The sequence below is a fragment of the Leishmania infantum genome, chromosome 31 (genome assembly GCF_000002875.2).
Source record: "Leishmania infantum JPCM5 genome chromosome 31".
In the NCBI taxonomy this organism is placed as follows: domain Eukaryota; phylum Euglenozoa; class Kinetoplastea; order Trypanosomatida; family Trypanosomatidae; genus Leishmania; species Leishmania infantum.
This window is the reverse complement of record NC_009415.2, coordinates 360936-374591: the sequence shown is the minus strand read 5'-3', so window position 1 is coordinate 374591 and position 13656 is coordinate 360936. Positions and strand designations below refer to the sequence as shown.

At 60.3% G+C, this 13656-nt stretch overlaps 4 protein-coding genes across 4 annotated transcripts; all 4 read left to right on the top strand.

Annotated features, from left to right (window-relative positions):
• Nucleotides 1-676: 676 nt before the first annotated feature.
• Nucleotides 677-2932, top strand: LINJ_31_1010 (conserved hypothetical protein; the record flags this gene model as incomplete). The annotated part of the gene is made up of 1 exon (XM_001467357.1): nt 677-2932. The coding sequence occupies one exon, from the start codon at nt 677-679 to the stop codon at nt 2930-2932; it is 2256 nt and encodes a 751-aa protein (XP_001467394.1).
• An 860-nt stretch (nt 2933-3792) lies between these two features.
• LINJ_31_1000 (conserved hypothetical protein) lies at nt 3793-7158 on the top strand (the record flags this gene model as incomplete). The annotated part of the gene is made up of 1 exon (XM_001467356.1): nt 3793-7158. One exon carries the CDS (start codon nt 3793-3795, stop codon nt 7156-7158), a length of 3366 nt encoding a protein of 1121 aa, XP_001467393.1.
• Nucleotides 7159-8303: 1145 nt separating this feature from the next.
• LINJ_31_0990 (hypothetical protein, unknown function) lies at nt 8304-9563 on the top strand (the record flags this gene model as incomplete). The annotated part of the gene is made up of 1 exon (XM_001467355.1): nt 8304-9563. The coding sequence occupies one exon, from the start codon at nt 8304-8306 to the stop codon at nt 9561-9563; it is 1260 nt and encodes a 419-aa protein (XP_001467392.1).
• Nucleotides 9564-10511: 948 nt separating this feature from the next.
• LINJ_31_0980 (conserved hypothetical protein) lies at nt 10512-12824 on the top strand (the record flags this gene model as incomplete). Its single annotated transcript, XM_001467354.1, has 1 exon — nt 10512-12824. The coding sequence occupies one exon, from the start codon at nt 10512-10514 to the stop codon at nt 12822-12824; it is 2313 nt and encodes a 770-aa protein (XP_001467391.1).
• Between the last annotated feature and the right edge of the window lie 832 nt (nt 12825-13656).

Sequence of the window (13656 nt, the reverse complement as noted above, 5' to 3'; positions counted from 1 at the left end):
ATCACTCGCGCACCACTGCTGCGTGGGCGCTGGGGGAATGGTCATCGTTTTATTGTGCTCTTACGTGAAGGCGGCGCGGTGGATGAATGCGCGCAGGCAAGCACCATTCGCGTACCGGTGCCAGCGTGGGACCTTGTCGTCACGCATCTTGCGCGTACGTCTTCTCACGACACACCCCGCGCTTTCCTTATTTGGGAGGCATCGCAATCTCCTCCGTCGAACGCCTGCGGCGCCAGAGTCCATCCTAGATGCTGTGATACGAGACGAAAACGTCTGACGAGAAACGGTTGGGGGGGGGGAGGGGGCGGGGCTTTCCGCCCCGTAGAAGTGGTGACCGGGGAGAAGGAGATGAGGCACCGAACAGGTGGAAGGCGGTACCCCTTGTACTCCTTGCGGCCTCGTTCTCTTGCCTCGGCACACCCACGCATCGCAGGCTCTGCCTCGGCTTTCATCTCTCTCGAGGGCATCTTTGGCGTGTCTTTCATCTTAGCTGTGTAGATCTTACCGTCTCTCCTCTCGCTCTTTTCTGTCCCCATTCTTTGCACCTTTCTCACTGACCTGACACCGGTGTGTGCACCTACCGCTCTCCACCTTTACTGAGCTCCACTTGCAGCGCACATACTCGCCCGCACCGACGCGTGCACACGCCCGCTTTACCACCTGCTGTATCTCTGCAATGGACACGCGCGGCCTCCGTCATTTGAAGCGCTACCTCGGCGAGGAGGGCGAACAGCTGGCCAGGGCAAAGCGAGCCAGCGATGTCGTTCCCGTCCTTGCTGCCCGGCAGGCGGCGGCAGCGGCAGCAGCTCGTGCGACAGCTGCCGACGTGACCACTGTTTCGAACACGGTTCCCGCACCGTTCTCGCCCTCCGTCATGAAGTACTTGGAAGGCCGTCTCTCGAGTGGAGCGACGCATAAGCTCTCTCGCACCCAGATGGCTCTGGCGGCCGTCCTCGCAGCGCCGGGCGCTCCCTCTATGCGGAGTCGCGCGGAGGGTTCGGAGAATGGCGAGATCGCCCTAGCGGTCACTCGTGCGAAGGTGGCTGACATGGCTGCGGCGGTGGACACGCTCGCGGTGTCGGCGCTGGAGCTCGCCGCACGCCGCGCTGCCGAGGACAAGGAGGCGCGTAGAACTACCGCAGAGAGCTCCTCCCTCTTTGTCCTAGTCGACACCAGCAGCGAGGCGGCTGAAGTTGCAGGACAGCTAGAGGAGCGCTACGGGCTAACTGTCCTCTTGCTTAGGGACGACAACGCCTGCCGCCACCCGACTTTCCCGTCCCCTGCCAGTGGAGCTGGCGCAAATACGCTAAGGGGCACCCCCTCGAAGACGCCGGCGGCAGAACGGCGCAAGACAAAGTCAAGCTCGCTGATGGTCGACGAGGTGGCGCGGAAGGATGAGGCCACGGAGAGTACTCTGGCGTTAGCGGGTGCGGTGGTTCTGGTGGTGGCGACGCCTGCAGCGTTCCTCGCAGTGGACCGCCGCAGCGCTATTTGGAAGTTCATTGGCAGCTGCGCACTTCTGCTCCGTCGTGCGCCGACGCACACCGGTTCTCTGCTGCACACGCTTAAGGGCAGCAAAGCAGCAGCATCTTCTTCCCCGACCAAGACCACACCACACGCGCTTAACGCGCAGCGGTGGGACTGCCTCGGCCACGTTCCGGCAATCGCTGTTCTGGCGGCAGAGCAGAAATGGCTGACGGAGCCGGAGCTGGACCTGCTGACAACACTGCGTGTAGAACGCCGTGTTGGCAGCGGTGTGGGTGTGGTGAGTAAGCCCACCGAAGCCTCCGTCTCCAGCGCTGTCGCGGCCCTTCGAGCACCAGTGACGGTCCACTACGCTGTGGCGCAGGGAACGCATCGCTTTCAGTTTCTCTTTGGTCTGCTGAAGGGCCTGGCGCCGAACCGCGGCATCGTCGTACACGTCGCCACGCGCGAGTGCGTGACCTTCCTCTACGACACTCTCTACTCCTTGTTGGGTGAGCTGCCATCATATGTGCAACTGCTGAGCGACTACGAGGGTGCGAGCGCGTACACAAACATGCACACCGCCGCTGACCGCCAGCGGCTTTGCGTCGCCTTTGACTCAACGGTCGAGTCGGGGCAAAATGGCAAGACGGCGGCGGTGCTCCTGTCCTGCCACGGACTTGTCCCACGGCGCGGCTCTGTCTTCCTGCAGTACGACATCATTCCTGACCTCCTCAACTACAACCAATTCATAGCTGAGGTGCTGTCGCCCGGTGCAGTTGCGGCCGACGCGGGCAATGATGCCGGAGGCACCGCGTCGTCTGCAGCAGCCAAGGTGGCGGTGCGGCGGGAGAGGACGGCTCGCCAGCGCAAGCGCAGTACCTCTCCTACCCCAGCTCCCGTGGCAGCGCGGCGGGTGGGCGCGGAAGCTACGAACTCCGCTGAAGACGCCTCCTCGGGAAACAAGGCGACGATCCCTGCAGCGGTGAACTACACACATATTCTGCTCCTCTTTCGTCCGAACGAAGTTGCTGGGGCGCTGCGTCACCTGCGCCGAGACGGGGCCAGCCGCTACCGGCTCGAATTTCGCGAGCTCGGCACTCGGGCCAGCGGCCGCTATTTCCTTATCGGTGAAAAGCTCAAGTCCATGAACAAAAAGCTTTTTCCTGTCCAGAACGCAGCCTACTATGCCTACAAGGCCACCATGCGCACCTACAGCACCATTGGGCCGCGCGATGTGTACGACGAGACGAAGGTGAGCCTGGAGAAGGTTGCGGAGGAGTTCGGCTACACGGAGCTGCCGCTGCTCGACCTCCGCCTGAAGGACACGGTTTTTCGTCCCAAGGAGGACTATTACCGTGCTGCTCGGCGGAAGCAGGATGCGGAACGCCGTGCCTACAAGGCGTTTGCGCAGGGGAACATCGTTGGTGAGTCCCCAGAAGAGCACATCGCTGACAGTGTCGCGTAATGCATACAGCTGCGTTCTGGGATGTGCCCGTGGCGATGTGGTGCTGCGGTGCGTGCGGACATGGTGGTGATGCTGATGTTGCCGTTGAGCGGTGGCGACGACTGGTCAACTGCCCGCTTAACACTAATAAGCACGGCGAATAACGAAGCGGAAGGAAAAACGACTTTTCGGCACCGTTGCTACCGGTATCGCACAAGCGCGCTCAGGCACACATGCAACGAAGAGTCTTCTCCGTGCTGGTCTCAGCGTGGCTGTACCTGGTCGTGTGCCGAGCTTGCCGAAAGAGTCTGGGCTCCATTTGTTTCTCCACTCAAGTATGCGTATTCTAATCGTACGCGTTGATGGAGGCTCAATACGATAATTCCGCCTCGATGATGTGCTTAGTCGATTGAAGGCTTTTGCCTAGGACTCGTGCGATCCCCAGACACAAAGGCGGCTGCTGACAGCCGCTATGGTGAGCGGCTGTACATCGCCCCCGCTTTCTCCCTCTACGAGCATCAGTGGCGATTATTGGCTACCACTCGCCTCTTCGAACACGACCGTTTATCAAGGACGACAGCCCTCATCTCCCCCTCTTCCCTTCACTGCTTGCTTCTCATGCACCCCCCGCCCCCGCAGTCGAGCGATTCGATAGCCCACAGAAGAGCGGAGAACAGCGCACGTCCTCCCCACTCTCCCCTCACGACGTGCTCGCTGTTATACGCCAAGAGGCCGACAAACCCACGTACGTACGCGTATACACACATACGCGGACACAACAACAAATCCATAGACTGGTGTGGCTTATCGAACCTTCCGTTATTACTGGCTCTCTCTCTCTCGTGATCACCTCGTCTTTTTCTCGCGCAGCCTCCTTCATCATGTACCGCGGCAGGAGACTGTCCAAGATGCCTCAGAAAGAGGCTCCAGAGTCTGCGGCGCATGCACCAGAGCCTGCCCCAGCTCCGAGTGTGTATCCCATGCCTGCGACTCCCAAGACAAGCATTCACGCCGAGACGGTGCGGATGAAAGAGAAGTATACTGCGCCATTTATGCTGTACGATTCTCAGGCGCGGCGCATCGTTGCGAACCGCCAATACGATCGTGCTCTTGTCGCCGAGATGCATCGCGTGCAGAGCATCATTGTCACACAACTGCGCACCCCGATCCACGCGCACCTCTCCTACACCCCAAAGGAACTGCTCTACGAGCTGGAGGCTGCGCTGTACCACGTTTGCGCCTCCCTCGCCGTCCAAGACAACGTGTCCTCCCTGCGGCACGTACTCAATGACGCCGAGGCAGACCCGCTCATGCCGCAGCTAGAGTCCTTTCTCGCTCATCACAACGCACCCGCGAAGACGGTCGTCGCTCTTGCACATTGTCTCAGCGAGGGCACCTCGCACGACGTCCTTACATCGTTTCTGCAGATGCTTGAGCAGCGAGTGCAGCAGGAGCGGGACCCCGCGGTGGATTGCAAACGCTCTGCGGATGAGCGCCGCGCCCTGCTCGCGACTAAGAACAACCTGCAAGACATCGCGCAGCTGGTGCGCGATGTGCAGACGGCGTACCGCAGTATCGACACTGCGTCGCAGGCGCTGCGCCGGCAGCCACAGAGCGACCCGACCGAGGTGGACACGCCTCGAAGCCTGGCAGCTAACGCTGTCCCCGCCAGGATTGTCGAGGAGGCGTTCTACAAGGTGCTGCGCTGGGTGGTCGCTGTGGACGCCGATCGACGTGCGCTGAGGGCGGTGGCTACAAGCACTGCCGCCGCGACCGCAGCAGAGTCTCCTCCGGCGACGACACCGATGCCCGAGACGGCTGTGACACCATCCACGGCGAACGTGAAGGCGTTCGCAAAAGTGATCGAGTACGACCCATATACGGGACATCTAACGCTGGAGCGCGCTGATGTGGCGCAGCGCTGGGGGCTCCTCTTGAACGACAAGGGTCTCCTTGTGGGCGTGGAGAATGAGCTGCGCAACTCTAGCGAGGCTGGAGAACGCCTGTACGATGCCGTCCAGCAGCAGTCTGGTGAGGCTGGCGGTCTAGCCATTTTCGAGGTCAACCGCCGCCGCGTACGCGCTGTCCACATGAGCAGCGAGGAGGTCGCTTCCAGCCGCGACGACATTATGCAGAAGCTCCGCGCAAGCCTTACGCAAACCACGAAGACGCTTTCCCTCACCCTTGAGAGGCGCAAGCAGGCGGACTTAACGGTGCCCCGCGAGGTTCTGTTCGAAGTGTCCTACCAAGGCGGCGAGGGCGGCATCGGCCAGCGCTGTCTCCTCATGGTGGAGCGCGCGTCGACGTCCATCTCGTGGGGGCTGAAGCTGCAGTATCTGAAGGGCGCAGCCGCTGTTCTCTCTGACTTCGCGCCAAACATGAAGCTCTCCAACGCCGCCAAGAATCTTCTGTTTGACATGCGAGGCCGTCTCCGTGTTCTGAAGGTCAACAACCACGACATGGCACAGCTGTCCGTGGCGGAGATGAAGAGTCTCATCTCCGGCTCGCTGCTGCTCACCCTTCATCTGCAGGTGACGGATGCAAAAGCGGACCTGCCGCCTGAGGCCGAGGCGACGCTGTCCTCTCAAGTGGAGCGGCCTCTCTCCTCCGAAGAGGTAGCACATGCGCAGGAGACGCCAGCGGTGGATGCAGCACCTTCAGAGGCGCAGAAGGAAGCAGCAGCCGTTGCAGAGGCTGAGGCAGCAGCTGATGAGCCGGCAGAGGCGAAAAAGATGGTGAGTTCGGTACAAGGCGAAATCGACGATCTGGCCGACTCGATTGCGGACGAGTTTCTGAAGCAGCACTTTCAGGAGGCGAAGCTCGAGGCCACGGCATCCGATAAGGCTGATGCGCCTGCTGCGGAGGAGGGGGGCGCGGAGGCTTTCGAGGCGCTGGAGGAGCTGCACTGGGCCAGGCCTACTACCACGATTGGAGCCCCTGAGGCCGCGGATGATCACAGTGGCGACATGGACGCTGAGAAGGATGCGAGCTTGGAGCAGCTATCGCTTCAGCAGCACTACAAAGACGACGACGGTATAAAGGGCGCTGCGACTGGTTTCGCAGATGAGGAGACGGCTGATCATGCACTCATGGATGGTTTCAAGGATGTTGCTGATGGCGAGGACGTCCCTAAGGCGGAGGAATCGGATAAGCCGATCGCTGAAGGAGAGGAGAACGCGGCGGAGCACGGGGTTGCTGCGGACGTGGATGCCGCTGAGCAGGAAGCGAAGGACGGCATCGAGGCAGCTGAGGATGAGGCCGAGGCGGAGCTGCCAAAGAAGACGCGCGAGCGCAAGAAGGCACCTGCCAAAACGGCAAAGGCACGTGCGAAGAAGGGCGAAAAGAATGCACGGGGCGGCGGCCGCGGGAAGAAGGGCGGGAAGTGTGCTGCAGACGACGGGCAAGGGGCAGACGACAACGAGGACGCGTCTGCGCAGGAGGCCGTGGAGGAGGACGACACGCAGCTGGAGAACTTCAAGGACAAAGAAGCCGCTGAGGTGTCGCTAGGCAGAGCCGCGCTCGCAGAGGAGGCAGAGCCGCTTCAGTCCGAAGCCGCTGCAGGCGACGCTGCGATCGAGGGTGCGGAGGCGAAGCAGAGGCGCGGTGTCGGTTCAAAGGCGTCTGCCGTTGCAGCGGCGACATCTGAAGAAGACGGAAGAGGCGCGGGCGCCGAAGAGGATACCGGTGCCATAGAGCCAGACGACAGCGGCAAGGGTTCCGCCTCAGCTCCGGTGGACATGCCACTCGTCGACCTCCCGCCTACTGCCGCGGAGGTGGCCATCGAACATGGGCGGGAAAACACCAAGAAGAAGCAGTCCGCGAAGGCGGACGCCACGGAGGCGGCTCTCGCCGCTGAGGATGGAGTAGACGATGTGGCGCGGATCTCGCTGAGCCGACTGCTCGAAGCACAGCCGCTGACCTTCGATAACGATGTCCGGCTCGAGAAGTTCGATGGCTCGACGTTGGAGCTGGAGCGGTCGAGTACGAAGCGCCCGTGGAACATCAAGGTGGCCTTTGCGGGAGATGACATTATCATGACGAAACTGCCACCCTTTGCTTCGAAACAGCAGGCACACCCATTTCTGCGCTCTCTGCGCGCAGGCCCGCAGGGTGAGGTGAAGTGGGTGGTGGACGGCCTGAATGGGCAGGACCTCTCCGTGATGACCAAGTCCAACAAGACAAAGGCGTTGGACGCTATCAAAGGCTCCACGAAGCTCTCCTTCGTTTTGAGGGCACTTCGAAAGTGATCTTCCAGAGTCAGCGAGCGGGGAAGGTTTGTAGCGTGGCGCCACATGTCACGTCTATCCGCGTGTTAGTGCTGTCGCGGCGAGGGCGGTTTTTCCTCTTCGAGCACGACTACCATAGGGATGCGAGAAGGACATCTTGTGCAGATGCTTCATAGATGATTCGCTGGCGGTGCGTGTCTGTATAGGGGATGGAGCTGTTCAGACACGACTGCTGTCTTTTATACATGTGAGTCTCGATAGTCCTTTCTGATGGGCAGTGACTTGCTCATGTAATAGACGAAGCACAACGACGTCATCGTGTGCATGGCAGCGCAGCAATGCGGCATTGCCTTGCTGCTAGCCACTTTTTTTTGTTTTCTTTCGCTCGTACATTCTCGCGGATCTTCTCCACTGCAGATCCCCCTCCCATCGCTAGCGTTGCTTGTTGTCACCACCGTAGTGCCTCATTCTGTTTTGCGCTGTAACTCTCATCATGTGATCGGTGTCGTCGAAACCCCGCCCCTTGGGGTGTGCTGTGCCATTCTCAGCACACGTGCTGCTTTCCTCCCTTATTTCGCAATCCTTCTCTCTTTTCGATGGTGCTCACACCATTCTTCTTATCTCTGCTCGCCCGCAGCTACAAAAGAGGGCAAAGGAGGCACGGCGTGGGAAAGGTACTGGCGCCGCCGCCGCAACAGCTGCAGCAGAAGCCCGAACACTTCCACACATGCCTCCCCCAAAAAACTTGTGTAACTACTTGTACCTGCCAACTTCCAACGGCGAAAAAAACAAACAAAGCAGGGAGGTAGCTGGCGGTATCGCCCGCGCGAGGACACTGCAGAGCATATGGTTTGTGCGCAGCAGCAGCAGCCACCGACGGAAAAAGCGGAAGCAAGAAAAGATATCTACATTTTCCATAGATGCCGTAGCCTTGTAGTGGCAGTGCATCGCATACAAGGGACACGCGCACCGACTCATAGAGCAAACACATTCTTGCCATCTTCATCACCTCTGCGCATATCAGCGCCTACCGCGAAAGGTGACGCTTTACTCACAGTTTTTCTCTCCCATGCATCGCGTATCAGCTCATCGGCTAATCCTCTGCATAGCAAGCAACTGACAGCGGAAACGAAAAATAAAGTCGAGCAGCTGCATCTCCGTTTGCTATGCTGTTGCGCAGCCTTCCGCTTTACGCGGTCAGGGTCGTTTCGGCCTCGCTCATCGAGTCGATGCCATCTCCTGGAATGGGCTGTCCCACCACGGGCAGTCATGCGACTCTCACCTTTCACCTCCACCGCCTCCACAACAGCGAGAGCTTCGGCGTTGACTGCGACTTCCAGTCGGTTGGTGGCTGTGATGAGCAGTGCTTCGTTCGTGGCATGAGCGCCGATCTCGTGGCGTCGTCGGCTGCTCTAAAGAGCGTGCTCGGCTACGGGAAGGCGGCACGCACGAGCTCTGTTCGGGTGACGAGCATCAACGGCATCGCTAGGTTGACGAAGGCGGCGGTGCGGGAGCTGTTCGACAGCGGCCGTGACGTGGTCGTGCAGTGCGCCGTGTCTGCCGTTGCCGGCAGCCCGTCTGATCCTAGGCAGTTTGACACTGGTTTGGAAAGAGAAGAGGATGGAGCCGAGGCAACGCGCACACCCAAGAAACGTGGGCGAAAGCCAAAGGCGCCAGTGACGGGTGCTCTCGGTTCTGACGACGCCGAGATAGTCGGGACGTCATCCAAGAATGCCGTGAAGAGGCCAGGGCGGCGCGCTCGTGGTCTATCGCTGAAGAAACCCAAAGTGAGCAAAAAGCGGCTACGCTACTCCGGTGCTCGCTCGGCAGTGAGGCAGATGACCAGCAAAGAGACGGACCTGCCTGTTGACGATAGCGTGTCGGCCGATGTGGAGGCGGTCGACCCAGCGTCCGCCTCCGCGGCGGACGATATTGACGCAGCCGCACTGGAGACGTTGCACAAGCTTGCGCCGGTAAAGCCTGTGCGGACACGCGGTCGGCGATCAACGAAACGCGAAGCACTGCTTGACGCGAAATGGCGGAGCACGGCAGCCGGGGAGACCTCAGACGATGTTTGGTTTGCGTATGCGGAGGCAACGCCAGCGGAGGGCGGAGAGGATGACGAGGCTCGCCCCGAGGATGCTGCGGTGCCGACTCGGAGACGGCGAGGACGTCCAGCCAAAATGGCCGCCGCCGACGCGCCCACGGAGGCTGAGACAGTGGCGGCAGCGAAGCGCGGGCGGCGTCGGCCGGCTAGCCGCACCTTTGAACCAGAGAAGCAGAAGAAAACCTCCGGGCGGCGTGGGCGACCCCGCAAGATGGACAAGGCCGTAGAAATCCTGGACACAACACAGGCGGCGGAGGTCAGCTCAAAGGAGAAACCCGCAGAACAATCCGAGGCTGCAGATGCTGAGCTGGAGTTTTGATATACAGAGTGAGATCGTCGCTGAATGGCATGCCCTCGTCATCTGCGCGTTGGCATCTCTTTCTCTTTGTGTGTTGGAAAAGGGCATCCATGCCGCGGCGGGATCATCATCTTCACAGACGTGTGCAGGGCTCAGCGCGACACACATGCGGGCGTCGCAAGCGAATAAGCTCTTTTTTGTTTGTTTGTCCTGCGTGCGAGTGGCAGGGGCGGGGCGTCTCGTATCGGCACCACCATTCGTCAGTTGCTCTTCTACGCGAAAAGCTGTTCACGAAGGCGCGTGCGCTCCTCCTCGGACCTCGGCCTGCACCGCATGCGCAGGGACGCAACTGCATCGATCAGCTCTTTGTTTTCTTCGTATTGCTTCACCGTGTCGCTTCACTTCTTCGGGGATCATCTTTCTAGTCAACAATATTGTTCGAGTGTTTTGTATTGCCTGTCGCGCCCGCGTTGCGCGGAGAAGCTTTTCTGCACCAAATTGAGCGTCTTTCTCTGTACTGTACGTTGTGCTGTAGGGTGCCAGTGACCGCCTTTCGAGCAACACTCAAGGACAAGAAGGGCTCGGCTCAACTGGAGAACCTGCTCTCACTCTCGATCGCACCTTAACGTCCCACCACTGCTCTCCTTCTCTCGCTTCTGAAAGCGTCACCGCCGCCCTTCTCGTTACGTTTCTCTACATCTGCATTTCGAGCTCACGCGGCTCATCACAGCTGAGGAGCGCGTATCTCCCCATTCCCGTCGTTGGCTTTGCGTCTTCCGCAGTCCCTCTCCGCGTACGAGACCCTGCTCCCTCGATCGCTTCTCGTCCTCGTCCGCGACGCCCACTAGACACTTATTGCATACGCGTACGTTCCCAGCGCCTCCATCGTGCGCGATAGCACCCCTCCCCCGATCTCCTCCTCGATTTGCACTGTCCTCCTGAACGGTGCTCGGAGCATCTCTTGCAAACATGAGTAGCTCCACGCTAGCCGAAGCGCTGAATCGCCTGAGCCGCTGCAGGGAGCCGGCAGATCTCATCTACAGCGGGGATGCTGCGCGCCTACTGGGCAGCGCCGCTCCGCCGCAAAGCGCGGCGCCGACCGTTTCACCACCACGCGGGACCAGCCCCGTAGACGACTACTCGGTGCTGCTCGCTCGCCGGATAGGTACGATGGTGGCCCGCCTCAACGAGCTCTCGGGCCCCACCTCCCAGCTTGTCCTCACCCCACGAATGGTGCTTTGGGAGTTGATGGACATTGTGCGTCAAGCCCTTTGCGATGCCCTCCCAGCGGATATGCGGAAGGGCGCCTCGCCGACGGACAAGGCGGCGGTGGCGAAGCAGTTTAACTCGTACGCCTCCTCGCGGCAAGTGCCGATCGACTCTGCCGTTGAGGGACTCTACGCGGTCTCCTACGTGAGCGTGAAGCTGCGCGTCGAGCTGGTGGCGTTGCAGCTGCAGCGTCGCATTCAGGAGGAACTCGCCAAGAAACACACGAAGACCGCCGCGGAGAGTGTCGCGGCGCTTGTCGTAACACAGACGCTTTTGGAAGACTTTGTGGCGGTGTACAATAACATCATGCTCACTGTGCCTATCGTCAAGGCAGCAGTCCGCGAGAGTAACGCCGAGGAGGCAGCGCGGCGGCTGGCACCGGTCTACCCGCAGTACTACTACCAGCTCTGCGATTGGGTGCTCGTCCTCGAGTCGACCATGAGTTCGCCACCGATGTCCTACACGCAGGTGACGCGGGTGAAGATCAATGAGCAGGATGGCACCGCTGTCGTTGACTTGCATCGGCCTACGCCAGAGACGCCGTGGGGGCTGTTGCTCAACGAGCAGGGCGCGCTGGTGGACATCGACGTGAGCCTGCGCGTCTTTGAGAAAGCGAGAAAGCTGCACGACCTGCTTCAGTCCACCCCGCAAGGTGCATCCATCGTGATGATAAAGGGTCGCTCGGTCGAACCTGTGGCGCACGGCGATTACGCGGCCTACACGCGGCATCTGCTGCAGACCTTACAGTCAGCGACGGAAGGACGCAAGAACGTGCAGCTGGTGCTCAAGTCTAGCTCGTTTAGGGCAGAAGCCCGCTCGCTGCCGACGGAAGTGGCCTTTCTGACACCACCACAAGGCGGCGAAGGCACCTCTGGCCAGCGCGTGACGCTGATTCTGCGCCGGCAGAGCACCGCAGCGGAGTGGGGCTTCACGGTCGACGAGCAACTTTACTGGCGCGCGCCCTCAACGCACATTCTGTCAAAGCCGGCGAAGGAGTTCGTGCGCGAGTATGGCATGCAGCTACGACTGCTGGCAGTGAACGGCGTTGAGGCGCTGCACATGACGCAGGTGCAGCTCCTGATAGAGGCAGCCGAGACTGTCGTGTTGGAGCTGCTCGTGATGCCCAAGTCCGCACAAGATCGCCTGACTGCCTCACGCAGCACCACAACGACGACGGCTGTCGCGGCCACAACGCACAGCAGAGAGATGCTATCGGCAGAAGCTGCGGAGCCACGTAATAGGATAAGTGGCGATGGCCTCGACAGAGGCCGCATGGAGGCGGCCGTTAGCAAATTCTTGCAGGAGCGTGCCGCCGATCCCACTGCGCCCGCCGTCCCGAGTGCGGTTGACCCGCCGATCGCGATGGAGACACCGCTGGTGGAGTCTGTTACTATACCACCATCGCCAGCCGCCGCGGCCGCCGTGATTGCGGCGGAGGGCGTCAGGAAGGGGAAGAAGCGTGGACGAAAACCGAAAGCCTTGAAGCAGCAGCTTGCAGAATCTACTGTGCCTCAATCGGCAGCGGTTTCGCGATCCGCAGCGGACGCCGAACCCACGGCCGTGCCCTCGGCGGAGGCCATCGCACAAAATAGAGATGGGATAGAGGCTGAAAAGACAGCGAACGACGCGAGTGAGCCACCAGGTGCTTGTCCGCAAAAACCGGAGGGAGAACTCGTGGAACCGTGCACGTTCGACAACCAGGTCAAGCTTACCCACCTTTCCGAGGATGAGATGGTGCTGGAGCGGCCTTCCGTGGACACGCCGTGGGGACTGCCGATTGGTCGCCTGACGGATCCGTCTGAGGCACCGCAGCAGCTGCCTCTGCGCTTGATGAGTCTGCCAAAGAGTCGCAAGGCAAGGGTGCGTCAGCATCCCTTCTTCAGCAACTTCAGGAAGCAGCCCACCACGTGGTACATCGCCGCGGTAAACGGCACCCCAGCGTCGGATGCTGAGGCGACGCTGAAGCATATTAGCCAGCTCACTCGCATGACACTGCGCTTTCTGCGAAAGTAGACACAAAGAGACACCAGTGGCCTTTTTTGTGCACGCTCCTCGCCGAGTACGCAGGCAGTGTGCAGGTCTGGTGCTGTGCCACTGCGGACGTCTTTGAATTGCGAAGGCGTGAACCACCAGATGTATCGATGGGATTCCGCGCATTTGCAATCGGTTACGCGCCCTCCTTCTCGTGCCTGGTGCCTTTCTCACGACGCCATGCGTCCTCTCTTTTGAGTGTTGCGGCCATCGCTTGTGGCCATGCGCCGAGCACTGTTACGTCTCCATAGATGCCGCAACGTGCGAATACTGTCGTGTTTGTTTTTGTATCGTCTTCCTGTTGCCTCCCACCATAGAAGTGCTTCTCGAGTCTTGTCCTCAGGCGCCGACGAGCTGTGACGCAGCGCTCCGCGTGTTGTGTTTCTCTGTGCGCCTCGTTATCTTGTGCCGGGCCTTGGCTGCACCTGCCTCCTTTCTATTTTTATTTTGATCACGAGTAGAGAGGCACGTGCGATGCGACGCGGTCTTCATTGTCACGCGTCTTGCTGTGCTCGGATGCGTGACTGCCTGTGCACGCCTTGTTTTCGTGGGGGCCGCGCGCACTTCAGAGAAGTTGTCCTTGACGGATGCTTTACAGGAGCAGGCAAGGGGAATAAGAAAAAAAAAACGGAAGAGATAAGACCAAAGAAGGAAGAAGCCCTTCGCCTGGAGGTGTATCAAGGGAGCCTTGCTGCAGAGTGGAGTCCGGTAGCCCATGTGCTATCAGACGGCAGGTCTGTGCTGCGGCCAGCCCGTCTTTGCCTCCCCCTTCTCTTCCGCAAAAAAGATGGGTCGAATGTACGCCTTTCCTTCA